Source organism: Hylobates moloch, unplaced genomic scaffold (genome assembly GCF_009828535.3).
Source record: "Hylobates moloch isolate HMO894 unplaced genomic scaffold, HMol_V3 SCAFFOLD_8, whole genome shotgun sequence".
Lineage (NCBI taxonomy): Eukaryota > Metazoa > Chordata > Mammalia > Primates > Hylobatidae > Hylobates > Hylobates moloch.
In genome coordinates this window covers 13,270,602-13,291,274 of record NW_026652283.1, presented here as the reverse complement: position 1 = coordinate 13,291,274, position 20,673 = coordinate 13,270,602, and the positions used below count along the sequence as shown (strand labels likewise).

The window sequence follows — 20,673 nt, the reverse complement described above, 5'->3', positions numbered from 1 at the left end:
GTATTCCCAAAGATCAAGAAACTGACTGGCTATTGTTAATTCACATTTATTTTTCAAGTGAGCCGACCTATCTCTTTGACCATTATAATTCACATTTTGTTTAGCTGAACCAATCTACCTTTTTTTAAAACAGTAAATAAAATCCATTAAACAACAGACTTCTCCCTTCTCTATTCTGGTATTCCTCCTATTGTATGTTCCAGAAAGCATTAATACTTTGAGTAATGTTAATAAATATTTATCAAAAATTGAGTCATAAACATTCACTGACAGCACGTATCTATAATAATGATTTTTAGTGACACTTTCTTGTTAACAACTCTCTGAATTAAAATCATATTTTACAAATGACCACGTAGTAACTATACAATAAAAAATAACAAATCAATCTACTTTTTTATGGAAAAAATGGGTCCTATAAAAAAGTAAATTTGGAGGAAAATACTGGCTATAACAAAGACAAAACGGTTTCTTTACTAAAGACTCTTCAGTCTTTACAGATCCTAACTTTCAATGTGAGTCTTCAGAAACGGGAAGAAAGAAGAAAGTATTAACAAGAAAGAACACTTATTTCTTCATCTCTTCACTCTCCATTCCATAATCTACACTGCCCATGGGTTTGAATAATGACATTTCCTTCCAAAATATCTAATTTTGATGACTGTTGTTATAACTTTGTATAAATGTAAAGAAAGACAGATAACACAGCTCCCAAGGTTGAACTTACTTATAACTGCCTACTTAGATAGAAGAATGGTATTGAAATATGAGAACCAATAAAAAATCTACACACCAGAAATAAAGTCACATAAGCACATTCTTTTGCCTGGAAATGCCAACAAGGTAAAATTTATTTTAACTGATAGGAAAGTCTGAATAAGCATCTAGGATTCTGAAATTCAACAAATCTAAACAATTCCTACCAAAACAACCACACATTTGCTGCATCAACAATAATTTCATAACTCAAAGGTTAATTAACAAATAGTTTGCTAAATCACTATGAAAAATATCCTGATTCCCCCAAGATATCTGGTGTTTTAAGTATAAATTTCACTAGATAAAACTCCACTTTAATTCAATGTTTTCCTTAATGAGAAGAGTACTTATATAAGTACTGTGCAGATAAAATCTTCAAGCAATGGACTGTTATACAGAAGACAAACCATGTTGATTGGTTTCTGAACAGTTTAGGAGATACAGGCTAAATCTTGAAAATTTTGAATTGACAGCTTCTTGAAAGGTAGCAAGCATATGATTCCTGGTGGTAGTGTCAGACTAGTTAAAGCTATTTCAAGATAAGACACATTTAAAAATTCTTGTTTGATCGGTCAGTTATAACTTCTTGGTTACACTCAGAACAAGTCATATCCATCCCTTCCAGAGAAACTACAGTCATTTCTGCCATTTACAGAACATCTGCTGTGGCAGATGACAAATCTGCTAATTTTTAAATTTTTTGTAGAGACGGGGTTTCACTGTGTTGCCCAGGCTGGTCTCAAGAATATAACTCAGAATAATATTATTTTCCACATGCATTAGTAATCACCAGAGTTTTATAGATATTAGGTGAACGCTATTTTGTGCAGCCAAGTAACTTTGAAAAACACTTTATATCTTAAATCATTCTTGGAGATTTACATTATAAATTAGCATAGTAAAGGCTCAGAGAAGTCTGCATTAAGAAAAAAAATCAATTTAGCTTTAAACTTAGCATTTCCCAAGCATATTTAACCATGGAACTTTGTATTCATGAAACACGTGTTAACACTGCGGAATAACTAGGAATATGGTTTACAGTTTCTAAATATTATAACTCAGAATATTATTATTTTTGATGTGAATGCTTTTTAAAATTACTTCTATTTTTATGTATATAATGTTAAGTAAATAAATATATACTTTTTCTTTAGTATCATTCTTTACCAGTGCTGCTGCTTAAGACAGTCAGCAAAACTAAGTTATACTGCCTTCAAAAGGACATACACTGTAGTCCTCAAATTAACAATAAGAATATTAATTTTCTGTCTTATCTTTCCACTTAACTCCATAGTCATAGTTCTCTACAGGCAAAACCAAAGCTTCTACTCAATGATTCAACAAATTTACCTGTAGGTAGTAAGTGTATGGTGGTCTGAGATGGTCCACTTGTTGGCACCCCAGATGGCTGAAGAGGCGGTGCTGGTTGTATGGGTTGCAATGGTCGTGACACAGGCTGAGAAGAACTCATGGTTGATACAGGAGTGTGATTTAGCTTTTTGGGGTCTGTTAGTTAAAAGTGAAATATTATGACTGACAAGAAAAAAATTAGGAAATGCAAGTCTTTCCTCTGTGGACAAATTTTACTTTTGCTTGCCACTCGGGTGTCACATTTACCTCTAAGAGAACAATTTATTTCCATTTTACTTATGTGTATTTTTGCTGATTTGAAAACTGAGTTAAGAGCATATGTAATCTGCTGGTGGTTCTATCACAGATTCAAATTCATGTTTACAGAAATTCAGAAATAATCTTACTTGTAAATTCAGTACAATATATCAACTAGAATAATTCATTACTTGCATAAATATATAATCTACCTACCTATAGGAAGAACACTCTTCTAGACAAATATCTATAAACTGATGAGTTTTCCCCTGTGATCTTGAATTTCAATTACTACAATTATTTAGGTTCTTTGATAACAGATAGTTGCTTATCATCACTATATAGTCTTCAAAATAGTCAAAGAATGACTAATCTCAAAAAAGGTCTTCAATAGCCTATGAAATAAATATTTGCATCTCAGAAAAAACTCTTAAAAACAGGAAACCACTATGAAGATTGTGACCCAAAAGTCCTTCTATCCAAAATAATCCCCATCAATTTCTGTCCTATAGAATTCCACACTAAATGTAAATAAAACCCGAGGCTTTAACAATGGATACTTTGATGCCATTGGAAAACAGTGTACTTTAGGAATGTGAGAATTTGAGACAGACCCAAAGGTGGGGCAACAGAAAGATCCCATGAGGCATGGATGCTAGGGAAATGGTGAGAGCACTGAAAACAAACTTTTAGGACTCTACTTTTTAATCCAGAATTAAGCCTACCTGTGTCCTCTCAAAAACCTGTATTTATTTTTTTCTTTAGGGATCCATTGTAATAGTCATGGCTGTCTATTAAAAATTAGTGAAAGCAATAGAGATAATTTGAAAGAATCATCATACTGGCTTGAGTTCAACCCGGATGAAGGATGGCATACATTTCTCAATTCAGTTTTAAATAACAAAACCAACTTTACTGTCATATAATCAGTTGTATAGCTATTTAACTTTTGTTTTCCTAAGCTCAACTAAACTGATTCCCCAAAATATTACTTTTAAAATATTTGGGTGTTTTAGAAAAAAGTAATGTATTTAAGACACTAAGAAGTAACTCAGCACATGATATTATATTTTCCACATGCAATAATCACCAGCGTTTTATGGATATGTAGCTGAACGTTATTTTGCGCAGCCAAGTAAGTTTGAGAAATACTTTATATCTTAAATCATTCTTAGAGATTTACATTATAAATTAGCATAGTAAAGGCTCAGAGAAGTCTGCATTAAGAAAAAAATCAATTTAACTTTAAACTCAGCATTTCCCAAGCATATTTAACCATGGAACTTTGTATTCATGAAACACCTAATAACACTGCAGAATAACTAGGAATATGGTTTACAGTTTCTAAATAACTCAGAACATTATTATTTTGGATGTGAACACTTTTAACAATTACTTCTATTTTTATTTATATAATGCTAGATAAAAGAAATTAATTCAAATGACCAAAATTAAATGTATACATATATATACAGTATCTACACTGAAACAAAGAGAGAGAAAAAGAACATTTAATGTACAGACAGAAGAGCTGGATTTTACTCCCAAGACCCTTACTGAGTCTGAATTGTTTTCTCTAAGGCTAACAAGTTTCCTCAAGTCTAAAATGAGTATTACAGGATTTTTTGCAAGGATCAAGTGAAATAACAGATATAAAAACAGAGGTACTCCAAAAATTACAATATTCTCTTAATTGCTGTTTTCCTCTACACATTGTTCATACTCATTTAAGATTTGATTCTATTTTAATTTTTTTTTTTTTTTTTTTTTGAAACAGGGCCTCATTCTGTCACCCAGGATGGAATGCAGTGGCATAAACACAGCTCACGGCAGCCTCAACCTCCCAGGCTCAAGCTATCCTCCTGCCTCAGCCTCCCATGTAGCTGGGACCACAGACACATGCCATCACACCCAGCTAATTTTTAAATTTTTTGTAGAGACGGGGTTTCACTGTGTTGCCCAGGCTGGTCTCAAACTCCTGACCTCTTGCCTCGATCCTCCTGCCTTGGCCTCCCAAAGCACTGGGATTACAGGTGTGAGACACTGCACCTGGCCAAATTTTAAAATTCTAATCTAAAAAACTTCCATTCCAAAAAGAACACAAATAAACCAAGCATAATGCCGTAAACATCTGTCTTTGTAGAATATTGTACTGTATTAAGACAAAAAACATGGTATCAAAACGTTCCTTAGTACAATTACTATTGAAGTACCTTGTGAAGCTCCACTCTCTTCATCATCCATTGTGAGATCAATGACACCACTTGAATCACTGCCAGTGGCTTTTCCACTCTGAAAAACAAAACTTCTACATTTTACAAAGAAAACTCTGGCAGATGTACATGTTAAAAAATGAGATGATAAGTGAGGTAAAATGAGACTAAGGAGTAACCTGGTTCAATCTGGACCCTTAAATGGCTGTACCTGAATAAACTGAGTTTGTCAGACAAATGCCCTAGGATACTCATGCGTTAAACATCTACTATATGAAATATAATTTTCAAAAGAAATTCAAGACGTTTTCTTAAAAAAATTAAGCTATCTGTTGCATACAGCAAATAAGATTAAACACAAACACTATTCATTTTGTGACATTTAAAATGTTGATCAATACTACTCTAAATTATCAATATTAATCCACCACAACACCAAAGGCAATCATTAAAGCTAGAATTGGGTTATAGAAAATAATCTACATTTTTTCGCCTTAAAAAAACGGTATGGTATACTATGAAATTATACGGTATGCTATGCTATTAACTGCACATCCAAGCTGACCAGTAACCCATCATCCAAAATCATGAGAAATATTAGGATTATAAGAAAAACCTTTAAAACCACATGACAGCGACCAAAAAGGAAGGTAAGACAATATAAACCTGAAGAGCCAGGACTCTGAAGTCAGTGTGTCTTACAGTTCTAACTTATTAGCTACCTGATTCAGATGGGTAATTATCTCAATTTCCAATATCTGAATATTGAGGCTATTGTGAGGATTAATCCAAATGTGTATATAAGGTGCTTAACACCATATGATACATGGCAATTGCTTAATAACTGATAATCACAATTTACTTTGATATATTATACTGAGATCAATTCTAAATGATAAAGGTTTTCATCTGCAAAACTCAAGTTGAGAAATTAAAGAAAATGATGCCTTGACTTTAATATCCAGGCCCAATCCCAAGACAATAATGCAATTCTAATTCTTATAAATCTTTCTACAATAATGATTTCACAGAAAATGGGTTATTTACAAACACCAAAAATCTATAAAATCCCAAACTAAAAGATCCCCAAAATCGTCAACAAATGTAAAATAATCTTTCACTACAACATATTGTCATTAAGGTCCAGCTTTGAAAAGTGAAACTAACTTAGGACAAAAAATAAGTCAATACAAACTGACTCTGAGCAGAGCCAGATATTACATCTAGCAGATAAAGACTTGAAAGTAGCTATTAAAAAATATGTTTAAAGCCAGGAGCAGTGGCTCACATCTGTAATCCCAGTACTTCGGGTGGCTGAGGCAGGCGGATCACAAGGTCAGGAGTTTGAGACCAGCCTGGCCAATATAGTGAAACCCCATCTCTACTAAAAATACAAAAATTAGCCAGGCATTGTGGCGGGCATCTATAGTCTCAGCTACTCGGGAGGCTGAGGCAGGAGAATCGCTTGAATCTGGGAGGCGGAGGTTGCAGTGAGCCGAGATTGCGCCACTGCACTCCAGCCTAGGTGGCAGAGCAAGACTCCATCTCAAAAAAAAAAAAAAAAAAAAAAAAAAAAAGAAATAAAATAATAATGAACGCACAAACAGGAAATTTCAAAAGAGAAAAAGAAAGAAAAAAAAAAAATAGAAATAATAAAGCAGAAAAATAATTACTAAAATAAAAATTAGCTTAATGTAGGTATAAAAGCAGATTGGACAGGGCAGGAAAAACTCAAATGAAATTGATGCTAGATCAATAGAAATTTTCTAGTCCACAGGACACAAAGAAAAACAGAAGAAAATACGAAAAACACCTGAAACTTGTGCAATAACAGTTCAGCAAAACCGTAAATGAGAAGAAACAAAGATCTAAAGAAAAAATTGAATAATAACCAAAAACTTCCCAAATTTGGTGGAAAACATTAGTTTACAAATCCAAGAGGTTCAATGAACCTCAAGCAGAAGAAACACTAAGAAATCCGTAACTATACACATACACATCATAGTCCAAATACTGAAAACCAATAATGAAAAATTTTGAAAGTAAATAGAACAAATTACATGTTATACAGGAGCAAAGAGTAACTGCTGACTATTGGTCGGAAACTATGGAAGCAAGAAGACACTGGAACAATATATTCAAAGTGCCGATAATTAAAAAAAAAAAAAACCCTTTAGGAATTCTATATCCAATGACACTCTCCTTGAAAAAAGGAGACAAAAGACACAAAAGTACATTTCTTAGATATTAAAAAACCAACAGAATGCATCACTAGCAGATCTACACTGTAAAGATGAGCTTAAGGACATTCTTCAGTTTGAAAGGAAACACCAACTTGGATCATAGGAAGAAGACAACCAGAAAAGGTAAACATAAGGATAAATATTAAAGACTATATCTCTTTTCTGTTCTTAATTTCTTTAAAACTCTATAAGGCAACAATTAAAAACAATATAGTTAGAGATCTACAACATGAAGATTAAAAACAATGTAATATATGTGCAAACAAGACCACAATATATGTGAAAACATGAACGTGATATTTAAGGAAAGCAACTTCATTAAGGAGGTAAATGTACACACACAATTGCAAGGTTCTATAATTAAGATTAGATACATACTGTAAACTCTAGAACAACCCCTAAAACACACACACACACACACACACACACACACACAGAGCGCTAAAAAGCTAACAGAGGAATTAAGACAGAATGCTTTAAAAAAACTGATACAAAATAAAGCAGGAAAGAAGGTACACAGAAACCAACAAAAAAAGAAAACAGATGAAACAAACAGAAAACAAATAGCAAAACAGCAGACCTAAACACAATCCAATCAATACTTATATTAACTATAAACTCCGACCAAAATGTAGAGATTATCAGATGGGAAAACACAGCAACAAATCAAGAAATATGATATTTTTTTCTCTTGTGGATTCACTTTAAATACAAAGACATAGACTGAAAGTAAAAAGCTGAAAAAAGTAACATGTAAACAGTAAACATAAAAATGCTGCTGTAGAACCATGAGCCAATTAAACCTCTTGTCTTTGTAAGTCACTGAGTCTCAGGTATTTCATTTTAGCAATGTGAGAAGAGATTAATATAGTGTGTGTGTGCATACATTCATATACATATATGGATGACTGAAGATGAACAGAGATTTGAACTAGAGGTTTAAATATGGCAGACATAAGAATATATGTAGTAACTGAATCCCAGGAGTGAATGAGATCTCCCAAGAAGAGATGCAGAGGAAAATCAAAAGTATGCGATGCATGGAAACCAAGAGAAACCAATGTTTCAAAAAGGAAGGACACTGAGTGGTGTTGAATGTTATTAAGAAGTCAAGGTGAAGAAAAATGGGAAAGATCTGGACCAGGGTGGTTTCAGGAAAGAAAGGGCAACAGAAGTTACCAGTGGGGTGCAGGTGGGAAAATAGGTATGTGTATATACCTACATCCCTACACACATTCAAGGTGGGCAATAGCAACTACAAGGTCAAACAGTTGACAGAATATTCACTTGGTGCTGATAAAATGATTGCTAATTAGTACAATTATTTTCTATGTAACAAGGAAATGTGTGACTAATTTATAAATTGAAAATCATGCTTTTCATAACATTTTTTTCATAAAAATGCAACTTGATGGCAACTTTTGTCTCATCATTTACTATTAGCGTTTATTCAATAGATAAGGATGCTTACTTATTATAAAACACTACTAATTAGGGGCAGGGTAATAAGTCAGATATGTGGCCAGATTTCAAGGCATTAGAGGGCAATTAAGATGTCCTTAAAATAGCACACTATAAGGCTATACGATATATGTGGCACTAATACACACTTTGGCTTTAAAATATAAATATGGATAGATACTTTTATTCTAAAGGCTTTTAATACAATATACATGGAATATTGGTTTTAAACATCCAATTATTAGATCTGCATTCCTCCAAGAGCATCATTGCCTTTTACCAATGATCATTTCTTAAACTCTACACGCAGGTAACTTAGAAAATTAGCAAGATAATGAATATAGGGGTCCTACCTCCTTATATGGTTTGGCTATGTCTCCACCCAAATCTCATCTTGAATTGTAGTTCTGATAATTTCCATGTGTGGTGGGAGGGACCAGGTGGGAGGTAATTGAATCATGGGGGTAGTTTCCCCCATGCTATTCTCATAGTAAGTTCTCACAAGATCGGATGGTTTTATAAGGCGCTTCCCGCTTTGCCCTGCTCTCATTCTTTCCTTCCTGCCCTTACGTGAAGGAGGACATGTTTGTTTCCCCTTGTGCCATGACTGTAAGTTTCCTGAGGCCTCCCAAGCCCTGTGAAACTGCAACTCAATTAAACTTTTTTCTTTAAGAGTTAAAAAAAAAAATGCGCTGTAACTAAGTTAATATCAGAGAGACATAGAGGGAAACTGTATAATGATAAAAGTATGGTAAGATTACAAATTATACATAAAAAACACCATGTAATACAATGTCAAAACCTATGAAGCAAAACTGACAAAATTAAAGGAAGAAATCAATTCACAATCATACCACTCTTAGTAAATAGATAAAACCACTACAGCAAAAGGCAATAATCAGCAAACATACAAATAATCCAAATTACACTACTAACCACACAATATTGACATTTATAAACCATTACACCCAACAGCAGCATACTCTTTTCAAGTGTAATGGTACATTCACTAAGATATATACCATAGATGGGGCTTTATAACACATACCTAATTTGTGTAAAAGTAACAAAGTCATACAGAGGATATTTTCTAAATCCAATAGCATTAAATGAAAAACCAATAATAAAAAATTTGCAAAATCCCCAAATATTATGGAATTAAACAGATTACTAACTAAACAACCCAGGACCCAAAAGGAAATGACAAGGAACTACATGAAATAAAAATGCAACACATGAAAATTTATGGAATGCAGGCAAAGCAGTGCTCAGAGGAGTATGTGTATCATTAAATGCTTATATAGATCAAGAAGATCTACAAGCAACGACCTAATGATAAATTATGATTTTTATTGATCATAAACTGACAGATACAATTTATTATCATATATTACAAGTAGTTTCCTGAATAGACTTTCTTTTTTGACAAATAAAATTGGTAATTTTTCCATAACTATTAACTACATTTATAAGACAGCCATGATAGCTAGCACTACTCCTATTAGACACTGTGCTAAATGCTTTACATGCATTAACACATTTACTCCTCCCAATATTTCTATGTGGTAAGTACTAGCACTAGCTCTACTTTATAAGTGAAAAATCTAAGGTGTTCAATAACTTGCCAAAGCACCCACTATTAAGTGACAGGCTCTAGGCTGTCTGACTGTAGACCTTATTATTTCTATGCCACCAGGTGGAAAAGAACAAACACAGACATGTATACATATATCTTTACATTTTTTCCTGACAAAACATTGTCTGAGAAATCTAATCAGAAATACGTTTATATGTTTTTACAAACTGAAACCTTCAGTTTGAAATCATTAAAAAATTATATCAAATAGTTTTTAACACTAGAAATTTTATTAAAAACTTAGCTAATCATGTGTCGTTTCCAAAATGACCAGTCTCAATATGCAAACACTAAGAAAATTTCAAGAGAGCAAACATATTGGCTTTGTAGCTTTTTTGTAATGAAACAAGAATATACTTGAAAGGCAAACTTCAGCAAATGTGAAGAGTTAACGCAGAAGAGCTGGTTGTTCATTCCTTGCACATCTCTCCAAGGGAACTTGGAACCATAATTGAGACTTGGTTAGTTATCAGGAATGTTGCCCTTGGAAGGTCATGTTAACAATTAATTCTCTTATATACACTCTGAACAGTGAATGAAGATTGATGATGTACACTTGGGTTTCATTGTTGGGATCCTGAGTTTCCAATGCCATGGCCAGTTATATAGAAAAATGTCACTATGTGACCAGACCTCCAAAAAAACTCAGACCCTGAGACTCAGTCAGGCTCCTCTGGGAAGACTCTTGGCACATGTCTCTAAGGTTAATAAGCCAGAGAAAAAACAAATTCTGTGCGATCCCAGATAGACAACTTGGAAGTCTTTGCCTGATCTCTCTGAACTTCAACTCTGCACATTTTTTTCCCTGTTGCTCTTGCTCTACACCTTTTTTTTTTTTCTTTTAAATTTATTTATTTTTCTAAAAGTAGCATCTTTTTAGTTCCTCCTTTTTTTTTTCTTTTGTATTATACTTTAGGTTTTAGGGTACATGTGCACAATGTGCAGGTTTGTTACATATGTATCCATGTGCCATGTTGATTTCCTGCACCCATTAACTCGTCATTTAGCATTAGGTATATCTCCTAATGCTGTCCCTCCCCCCTCCCCCAACCCCACAACAGTCCCCGGAGTGTGATGTTCCCCTTCCTGTGTCCATGAGTTCTCACTATTCAATTCCCACCTATGAGTGAGAACATGCAGTGTTTGGTTTTTTGTCCTTGCGATAGTTTACTGAGAATGATGGTTTCCAGTTTCATCCATGTCCCTACAAAGGACATGAACTCATCATTTTTTATGGCTGCATAGTATTCCATGGTGTATATGTGCCACATTTTCTTAATCCAGGTCAATCCTAAACCAAAAGAACAAAGCTGGAGGCATCACGCTACCTGACTTCAAACTATACTACAAGGCTACAGTAACCAAAACAGCATGGTACTGGTACCACAACAGAGACATAGATCAATGGAACAGAACAGAGCCCTCAGAAATGATGCCGCGTAGCTACAACTATCTGATCTTTGACAAACCTGACAAAAACAAGAAATGGGGAAAGGATTCCCTATTTAATAAATGGTGCTGGGAAAACTGGCTAGCCATAGGTAGAAAGCTGAAACTGGATCCCTTCCTTACACCTTATACAAAAATTAATTCAAGATGGATTAAAGACTTAAATGTTAGACCTAAAACCATTAAAATCCTACAAGAAAACCTAGGCAATACCATTCAGGACATAGGCGTGGGCAAGGACTTCATGTCTAAAACACCAAAAGCAATGGCAACAAAAGCCAAAATTGACAAATGGGATCTCATTAAACTAAAGAGCTTCTGCACAGCAAAAGAAACTACCATCAGAGTGAACAGGCAACCTACAGAATGGGAGAAAATTTTTGCAACCTACTCATCTGACAAAGGGCTAATATCCAGAATCTACAATGAACTCAAACAAATTTACAAGAAAAAAACAAACAACCCCATCAAAAAGTGGGCAAAGGACATGAACAGACACTTCTCAAAAGAAGACATTTATGCAGCCAAAAAACACATGAAGAAATGCTCATCATCACTGGCCATCAGAGAAATGCAAATCAAAACCACAGTGAGATACCATCTCACACCAGTTAGAATGGCCATCATTAAAAAATCAGGAAACAACAGGTGCTGGAGAGGATGTGGAGAAATAGGAACACTTTTACACTGTTGGTGGGACTGTAAACTAGTTCAACCATTGTGGAAGTCGGTGTGGCGATTCCTCAGGGATCTAGAACTAGAAATACCATTTGACCCAGCCATCCCATTACTGGGTATATGCCCAAAGGACTATAAATCATGCTGCTATAAAGACACATGCACACGTATGTTTATTGCGGCACTATTCACAATAGCAAAGAGTTGGAACCAACCCAAATGTCCAACAACGATAGACTGGATTAAGAAAATGTGGCTCTACACCTTTTGCTGTGACAAATCATAATGGTGAGTATAACGTACTACTGGGTCTTATGAAATCCTTCTAGCAAATCAGCAAGCTTAAAGGTGATCTTGAGCCCTTCAAAACAACAATTACAGATAGCAACACTATTTTACAACTTATGTTGATAATTTTTATAAATTTGTTTTTCACTATATAAAACATTAATAATTCATTATATAAAATGATATATAGTAATAAAATATACAATAATAAATTATATGCAATATGTTAATAAATACTTATTTGGGGATATCAGATAAATCTTTAACAACTACAGAAAGAGAATATTTTACATATTTCATCATTTGCTAATTAACTACAGCTGACAAGCATTTCGACACTAGACATCCAAGTTTCTCTTTTTTTTTTTTTTTTTTTGAGACAGTCTCATTCTGTCACCCAGGCTGGAATGCAGTGGCATTATCTTGGCTTGGCTCACTGCAACCTCCTCCTCCCAGGTTCAAGTGATCCTCCCGCCTCAGCCTCCCAAGTAGCTGGGATTACAAGCGTGCACCACCACGCCCAGCTAATTTTTGTATTTTTAGTAGAGACATGTTGGCCAGCCTGGTCTTGAACTCCTGACCTCAAGTGATCTGCCCGTCTTGGCCTCCCAAAGTGCTGGGATTACAGGCGTAAGCCACTGCACCTGGCCTGAGACATCCAGATTTCTTCTGATCTAAATAGCCTTAAAGTGTTAAGAAGTACAACTAAGTAGGCTTGGGAGAGAAAAATGAAGTTAGCCAATTGTACGTACAACGTGACAATTCAAAGAATCACAGGCTACCTGTTTCACACTAGTTTCTTTCTCCTAGAAAGGTGCACATTAGGCCGGGCGCGGTGGCTCACGCTTGTAATCCCAGCACTTTGGGAGGCCGAGGCGGGCGGATCACGAGGTCAGGAGATCGAGACTACGGTGAAACCCCGTCTCCACTAAAAATACAAAAAATTAGCCGGGCATGGTGGCAGGCGCCTGTAGTCCCAGCTACTCGGAGAGGCTGAGGCAGGAGAATGGAGTCAACCCGGGAGGTGGAGCTTGCAGTGAGCCGAGATTGCGCCACTGCACTCCAGCCTGGGCGACAGAGCGAGACTCCGTCTCAAAAAAAAAAAAAAAAGAAAGGTGCACATTAGGGTAAAAAGATAACTTCTTAGTCAACAGTGTAACATTAATAAAGGTATTCATCACAATGACAAAAATGATATTTGTTTCAAAAAATTCTGGCTGACAAGCATAACTTCATAACTGAAAGCACATATATACTTCCATTATGGTTTCTTATTACACAATAAAACTCCTGTAATTATATTTATTATTCATATACATAATTGAACTGATTCAAAACTGAAACTTTGTTATTTTTGATAAGGCATTGCTTTAGCAGGCTAGCTGCTCAAACTGTTTGTATGTATTTTTTTATACTCAGATATTAAATTCCTCTTCCTTGAAGCCAAATAAAATATCTGTTGAGAGCTTAATATTAAGTTGTACTATTGCTTTGCTTTCTGATGAAGTCAACTCCTGTTTCAAGTGTCTTTTTTTTTTCTTTTTTTTGAGTTTCTCTTTTTTATAGAGACAGAGTCTCACTTTGCTGCCCAGGCTGGCTTCGACCTCCTGGGCTCAAGTGATGTTCCTGTCTTCACCTCCCAAAGTGCCGGGATTATAGACGTGAGCCACTACACCCCACCTCAAGTGTCTTATATTATATCCATTTTAATTTCACTTATGTATTTATGATGTTACATATATTATATTTCTTTTCTTTTTTTTTTTTTTTTTTTTGAGATGGGATGGAGTTTCGCTCTTTCACCCAGGCTGGAGTGAAGTGGTATGATCTCAGCTCACTGAAACCTCCGCCCGCCTGGGTTCAAGCAATTCTCCTGCCTCAGCCTCCCAAGTAGCTGGGATTACAGGCACCCGACACCACACCAAGGCAAATTTTTGTCTTTTTAGTAGATACGGGGTTTCCCCATGTTGGCCAGGCTGGTCTCGAACTCCTGACCTCAGGTGATCTGCCCGCCTCGGCCTCCCAAAGTGCTAGGATTACAGGTGTGAGACACCGTGCCCGGCTACATATACTATATTTCAGCAAAATATTCTATACAATAGAGTTCAATACAACTTTTTGCAATGATGAAAATAGTCTGTATCTGTGTGGTCCAATATGCTAGCCACTAGCCATTTGTAGCTACTGAACCTTGAAATGGGGTTATTTTGACTGAGGAACTAAATTTTTAATTTAATTTAAATAGCTGCATGTGACTAGTGGCTATCATATTAGATAGCACAGCTCTAGAAGAACCACCATTTACAAAAGGACAAAAGACAGCCATCATAATGTCCATTTTCCTTTCCTTGAAAATATTACTTAACTTGTTTAAAAAAAAAAAAAACCTCACTGAGGAAAGTAGAGATGTTCATAAATCCTTTGTTTAAAGTTTAACTAGACTTCCTATAAATGTCACTTAAGTATCTCTGAATATATCAACATTTTCTATACGTCTTCCAGAAAGTATCTCAATCTTATAATTTTAATTGAAAACATAGTTATAATCCACAAGACGTGCTCAGAAACAATCACAACTTTGATCTCTATACTGCACACAAAGACTGCTAACATTTGTAAGAAGTTAAGATATTTTTAATAGCTTTTATTTGATCTATAAACTATGGTGTACATCTAGGTTAGTCAAAATCCATCGGTTCTAAAGAAAATAGTCATATTTAAAGATCAAATGATGCCCTTGTTTTAAAATTCTTGTTATTTTTTCATGACTGACATGCTCGAGATTTTTGTTCTGCTAGGAATATATGAGCTCCTTGAAATGATTCAAAGGAAGTGAAGAAAATAAAATAAAACTATCAACAATCTAGTCACTATAAATTCACTACACCTAAAGCCATAAAGAACAAGGAGGAACACTGTTAATACAGGAAAGAAGTAGTTACTCTATTACCGGGTGGTTAAGATTTAATATGAAAAAGTACAAAGACTGGCAAAGTGCTAGTAAACAAGCAGACAGAACAAAAAATTCTTCCTCAAAAGGTATTTCTGATTACCTTTGAGGAAATTAAAAAGGTGGTAGGGGTAGAGAGTGGTACAAGTGAGGGTAAACCAATGAGACACTCTTAAAAAAGACGCACCTGGAAGAAATTACATGTGTTTTCTTTTTGCAGACAATTTTTACAGTATGTAAAGGCAAATGACTGGACTGTCAATTGTATTAATCAAATCAGTCAGTTAATAGAATAAACTAATTATTACCTCTAAGAGAACCGCTATGCAAAAACAAAACAAGACAAAACAAAAAAACCTCAATTCTTGTCAAACATTACAGAGAAGTTGTGAGACAATGTTTGGATAGTTATAAAAAACACACATAGAACAATTTTCATTCAATCAAAGAATGATGAAAATTCATTTTCCTGTGGACCATAATTAGGATTTTACTTTGAAGGAAAAATCTTACCTGTGATGTGCTATCGGCTGCTTTCTTACTGACAGAAGCATCTATTGTTTTGTTTGTCTGGTTTTCTGAAAAGTAAAAAAAAAAACATTTTTAAAAACATCTACAAAATGTAAAAAGTTAGGTTGCTTTATATGAAACAATTCATGTAGTTTTCTCCAACTATTTTTCTGTCAACATGTCACATACGTAAATAAAAAACTCACAGATCACTGCTATAGTATCTTTCAGATACTATACAGATTACTACACAGATCACAATACAGATTAAAAAAAACTTTCCACTGGCCCAGCAATTTTAACTCTAAGCAGTATCTCATGGAAATAATTTAAGATACACATAACTTAAATGTTCTAACATGAGGAAATAGTTAAACAAAATATAATTCCTCCACACTATGTCCCTTTGGAGAAAACAATCTAGTATGTCAAAAATGTTTCCAATAAATTCAGCAGAAACGGTTGCAGTAAATCCAAGAAAATACACATGCATATTTCTCAGTAGTTCAATCATCGGTGATTTTTTTTCTTTGTTCATTTTTCAACTAACTTGTAATGAGTTTGCAGTTAAAAAACAATGTTACTTCCAGAACAGCACAGAAAATAAAGTATATTTTGTCCCAATTTCTAATGGGAGGAAAAGAGAGAATGTATTAAATTTTATCAAAGGTTTTTTGCACCTATTGAGATTATTTAGGGTTTCCTGTTTGGTAACATGGAGTTTTTAAATGTTGAAAGAGCCCATCCTTTCTTTCTGGAGACAAAACTCTCTTGGTCAAACTATGGCATTCCTTTCATTTGCAAATCTTCAGAATGCATACAGAGTTAACAATTTATGTTTAAAAAAATACAGGAAGTTAAACTACCTATGTATTCCCATATGTAGATATATAAGTCTGTATGTCTAAAAAATCAAGTTGGGTTAATATTCAGCTGTTAAAAGAGAAGTATTCCAGGGTACAGAAGTAAAAAGAATGCCCTTTGATTTCTCCTACCTTGTCTGAATTACATTCTTTTTGTAAGAAGAATATTAATATATTATCTATTTATTTAAAAATATATTCAAATTACGTCATTTATTACAAATGAGCATCTGTTTTGGACTACGAAGTTCCTGAAAGACTAACAAAACTAATTTTAGGCTACTGATGTTACATAGTGGAGTATTAACATACACTAGGTGACATTACCAAAATATCAGTGATTTACTACCAAAGGTTTTTATATATGCTGTTAAAATACATTCATTTGGATTTGAAACACTTCCATCTTCAAATCAAAATAAAAGATAACTTTACATAAAAAGTAGATGAGGAAGTTTCACTTTTGTATTTTTATTTTTTAATTCTTTATTTTATTATTTTTTTTCTTTTTGAGACACAGTCTTGCTGTCACCCAGGCTAGAGGGCAGTGGCACGATCTTGGCTCACTGCAACCTCCATCTCCCAGGTTCAAGCGATTCTCACGTCTCAGCCTCCTGAGTAGCTGGGACTACCAGTGTGTGCCACCGTGCCTGGCTAATTTTTGTTTACTTAGTAGAGACCTGCTTTCACCATGCTGGCCAGGCTGGTCTCGATCTTCTGGCCTCAAGTGATCCACCTGCCTCAGCCTCCCAAAGTCCTGGGATTATAGGCATGAGCCAACATACCTGGCCTCATTTTTATTTTTTGTCATAACATTTTCATATAAGAAAATTCCTAAAGATGCAAGAAAGATTTAGACTGCTTAATAAAATGTTATACACACATTTCTTTGTTACCCAGCATGATTCTCTCTTAGACCTAATTGCCTCAGAGCTATAAGTTAATTATTCACAAAACTGTAATAATATTCCTTATTCTAGATTCTCAACTTTCCTTGACCGTTATTACAGATTTTTTCCCTTGATTCTTAATGTAACGTCTTATAGTTCCATTGCATTGCTTTTGCTTTCTTCTATAAGTCTACCTTGGATGACTTCTGGATATAAATATTATAAATCCATCTATCAAGCAACAAAACTGGTCAGGATGTAAAATAAGAAATTACAGCTTAAAATCCTTCTATCATATGGAATACATCTCCATAAAAATACAAATAAAAGTAAATAAAATTAAAAAGCACTTTACAGGAGTTAAACTGGCAATATCTCTTAGTAGCTCCGGATAATCGTACGAACATAAAAAAGGCAAATACTTTGTTCATTTAATTCTGTCCTTGAAGAAATGGTTGAAGAAATAATTGCTGTGTTTAAACTCTCGTTTTTTTGTTTTTGTTTCTGAGACAGGGACTTCCTCTGTTGCCCAGGCTGGAGTGCAGTGGCACAACCATGGCTCACTGCAGCCTTGACCTCCTGGGTTCAAGCAATTCCCCTGCTTCGGCCTCCTGGATAGCTGGGACTGTAGGCATGTATCACCACGCCAAGCTAATTTTTTATTTTTTGTACAGATGGGGGTCTCACTATATTGCAAGGCTGGTCTCGAGCTCCTGAGCTCAAGCCATCCTCCTGCCTCAGCCTCCCAAAGTGCTGGTATTACAGGCATAAGCCACCATGCCTAGCCAACTCTAGTTTTATATAGTCTTAGAACAAGATGTTTAATTAAATCTGAGAGTGTACATTGTATATAACTTTCCCCCAAATCTGCTCTTTCTTTAATGTCTAGTTTAGTAAATGGAACAGCATTTAACAATATCTTAGAAAGCTGAGTCATCTTTGAGTTCTCCATCTCTTCCACGCATCTGAACTTTTATTAATAAATTACCAAGTACTGCCAATGCTACCTCTTAAATAACTTTTAAATCTTTTTCATACCACCATCTCTCATCTCGTACACTACAAGAGCCTCCAGCCTCTTAATTGGTCTTCCAAACACTATTCTTACCCCTTCCAAACCATTCTCCATACTGTAACCAGGGTTCATGGATGTCACATTACCCCCTACAAAAACCCTTTAACCCTATTTCCCCCATTCTTCTGTTCATTACTTCATACTTTTCTAGATTTCCCATGTTCTCTTTTGTCCTCTCACAAAAACCTGCAAATTCTAACACTCATCACATTTATAATTAATTACTTATTTAATGACCACATTCCCTATTTGATTGTAAGCTTGATGAGATCATAGTGACTATTTTATACACTTCTGTGTACCTAAAGAACCTAAGATAATATAGACATTCATTACTTTGTGAATGAATGAAATTAGCTATAATTTGAGCTTTAAATTTCCAAGCCCTTAGGAGGACATTTACCTCACTATAAACAGAAAATACTGATTTAAAATCCATAAGGATATACTCAGCTATAATAAAATACATACAAATGCATGAACATATAGCATATATTCTTATTAAGTAAACATAATACCCACATAAGTATAGAGCTTAGAAAATTTTAATTATATAACCTAATTAATTTAACACAAACTACTAAATGTAGTAGAGATGTACTGAAGTTTGGCTTCAGTTTAGGTTTTGGGAATCCTAAAAAGCCAAATGGCTACTTTAACGTCATTTATGGCACTGCTGAAATTATACCTGATCAAAGAACATATTATAAGTAATAATTTATTAATAAAGTCAGAAATGAAGAATAAGCAAATTCATAAGATCTCATTTTAGTTAGCATTATGAAAAAATACAAAGCTTGTCATTCACATTTATTCATTATCAAATGTAGGTAAGCATTCTAAATGGAACTTGAAATGAAGATCTCGATATAATTACATATTAAAATATATAAATGTGTTAAATAAATGTACATGTTAAAATATACAATTTTATGTTTAGAAATAATTGTACATTATCTCAGAATGCTATAACAATTAATGATTGTGAAAACTTACTTTTATATAAAAAAATTAAGAATAGTCAAATGAAACAGACTGACATGAATTACTAATAGTGTACATCAACCAGATAATTTGGGGAATATATCCTTTCTATAAAAATCATAAGAGAACAGAATAATGAAATTATAATTCTGACACTTTTAGAAGTGTCTGGAGTACGAGCATGACATTAAACAAAATACTCTTAAATTATTTTTTTTCAAGCCATGGTTTTTCAGGAAAAGTTCTCTATTTAAGAATATATCTCGAGGGTGGAGCCAAGATGGCCGAATAGGAACAGCTCCGGTCTCCAGCTCCCAGCCCCAGCGACACAGAAGACGGGTGATTTCTGCATTTCTGCTTGAGGTACCGGTTTCATCTCACTAGGGAGTACCTAACAGTGGGTGCAGGACAGAAGGTGAAGCGCACTGCGCGTGAGCCGAAGCAGGGCGAGGCATTGCCTCACTCGGGAAGCGCAAGGGGTCAGGGAGTTCCCTTTCCTAGTCAAAGAAAGGGGAAACAGACGGCACCTGGAATATCGGGTCAGTCCCATCCTAATACTGCGCTTCTCCAACGGGCCTGGAAAACGGCACACTAGGAGATTGTGTCCCACACCTGGCTCGGAGGGTCCTATGCCCACGGAGTCTCGCTGATTGCTAGCACAGCAGTCTGAGATCAAGCTGCAAGGCGGCAGCGAGGCTGGGGGAGGGGCGCCCGCCATTGCCCAGGCTTGCTTAGGTAAACAAAGCAGCCAGGAAGCTCGAACTGGGTGGAGCCCACCACAGCTCAAGGAGGCCTGCCTGCCTCTGTAGGCTCCACCTCTGGGGGCAGGGCACAGACAAACAAAAACTCAGCAAGAACCTCCACAGACTTAAATGTCCCTGTCTGACTGACAGCTTTGAAGAGAGTAGTGGTTCTCCCAGCACGCAGCTGGAGATCTGAGAACAGACAGACTGCCTCCTAAAGTGGGTCCCTCACCCCTGAGCAGCCTAACTGGGAGGCACCCCCCCAGTAGGGTCAGACTGACACCTCATTCAACCGGGTACTCCTCTGAGACAAAACTTTCAGA

The 20,673-nt window shown here is 35.2% G+C and overlaps 1 protein-coding gene across 4 annotated transcripts in view; it reads right to left on the bottom strand.

Annotated features, from left to right (window-relative positions):
- ATF7IP (activating transcription factor 7 interacting protein) overlaps positions 1-20,673 on the bottom strand; it is a 150,300-nt gene that overhangs the window by 21,671 nt on the left and 107,956 nt on the right. For all 4 annotated transcript variants that reach the window (XM_032159690.2, XM_032159689.2, XM_032159688.2 and 1 more), the window contains exons 10-12: positions 15,799-15,863; positions 4,581-4,659; positions 2,110-2,265 (exon numbers count right to left, since the gene is read on the bottom strand). In XM_032159690.2, coding sequence (XP_032015581.1) covers positions 2,110-2,265; positions 4,581-4,659; positions 15,799-15,863 — 300 coding nt within the window. The remainder of the gene's footprint in view (positions 1-2,109; positions 2,266-4,580; positions 4,660-15,798; positions 15,864-20,673) is intronic.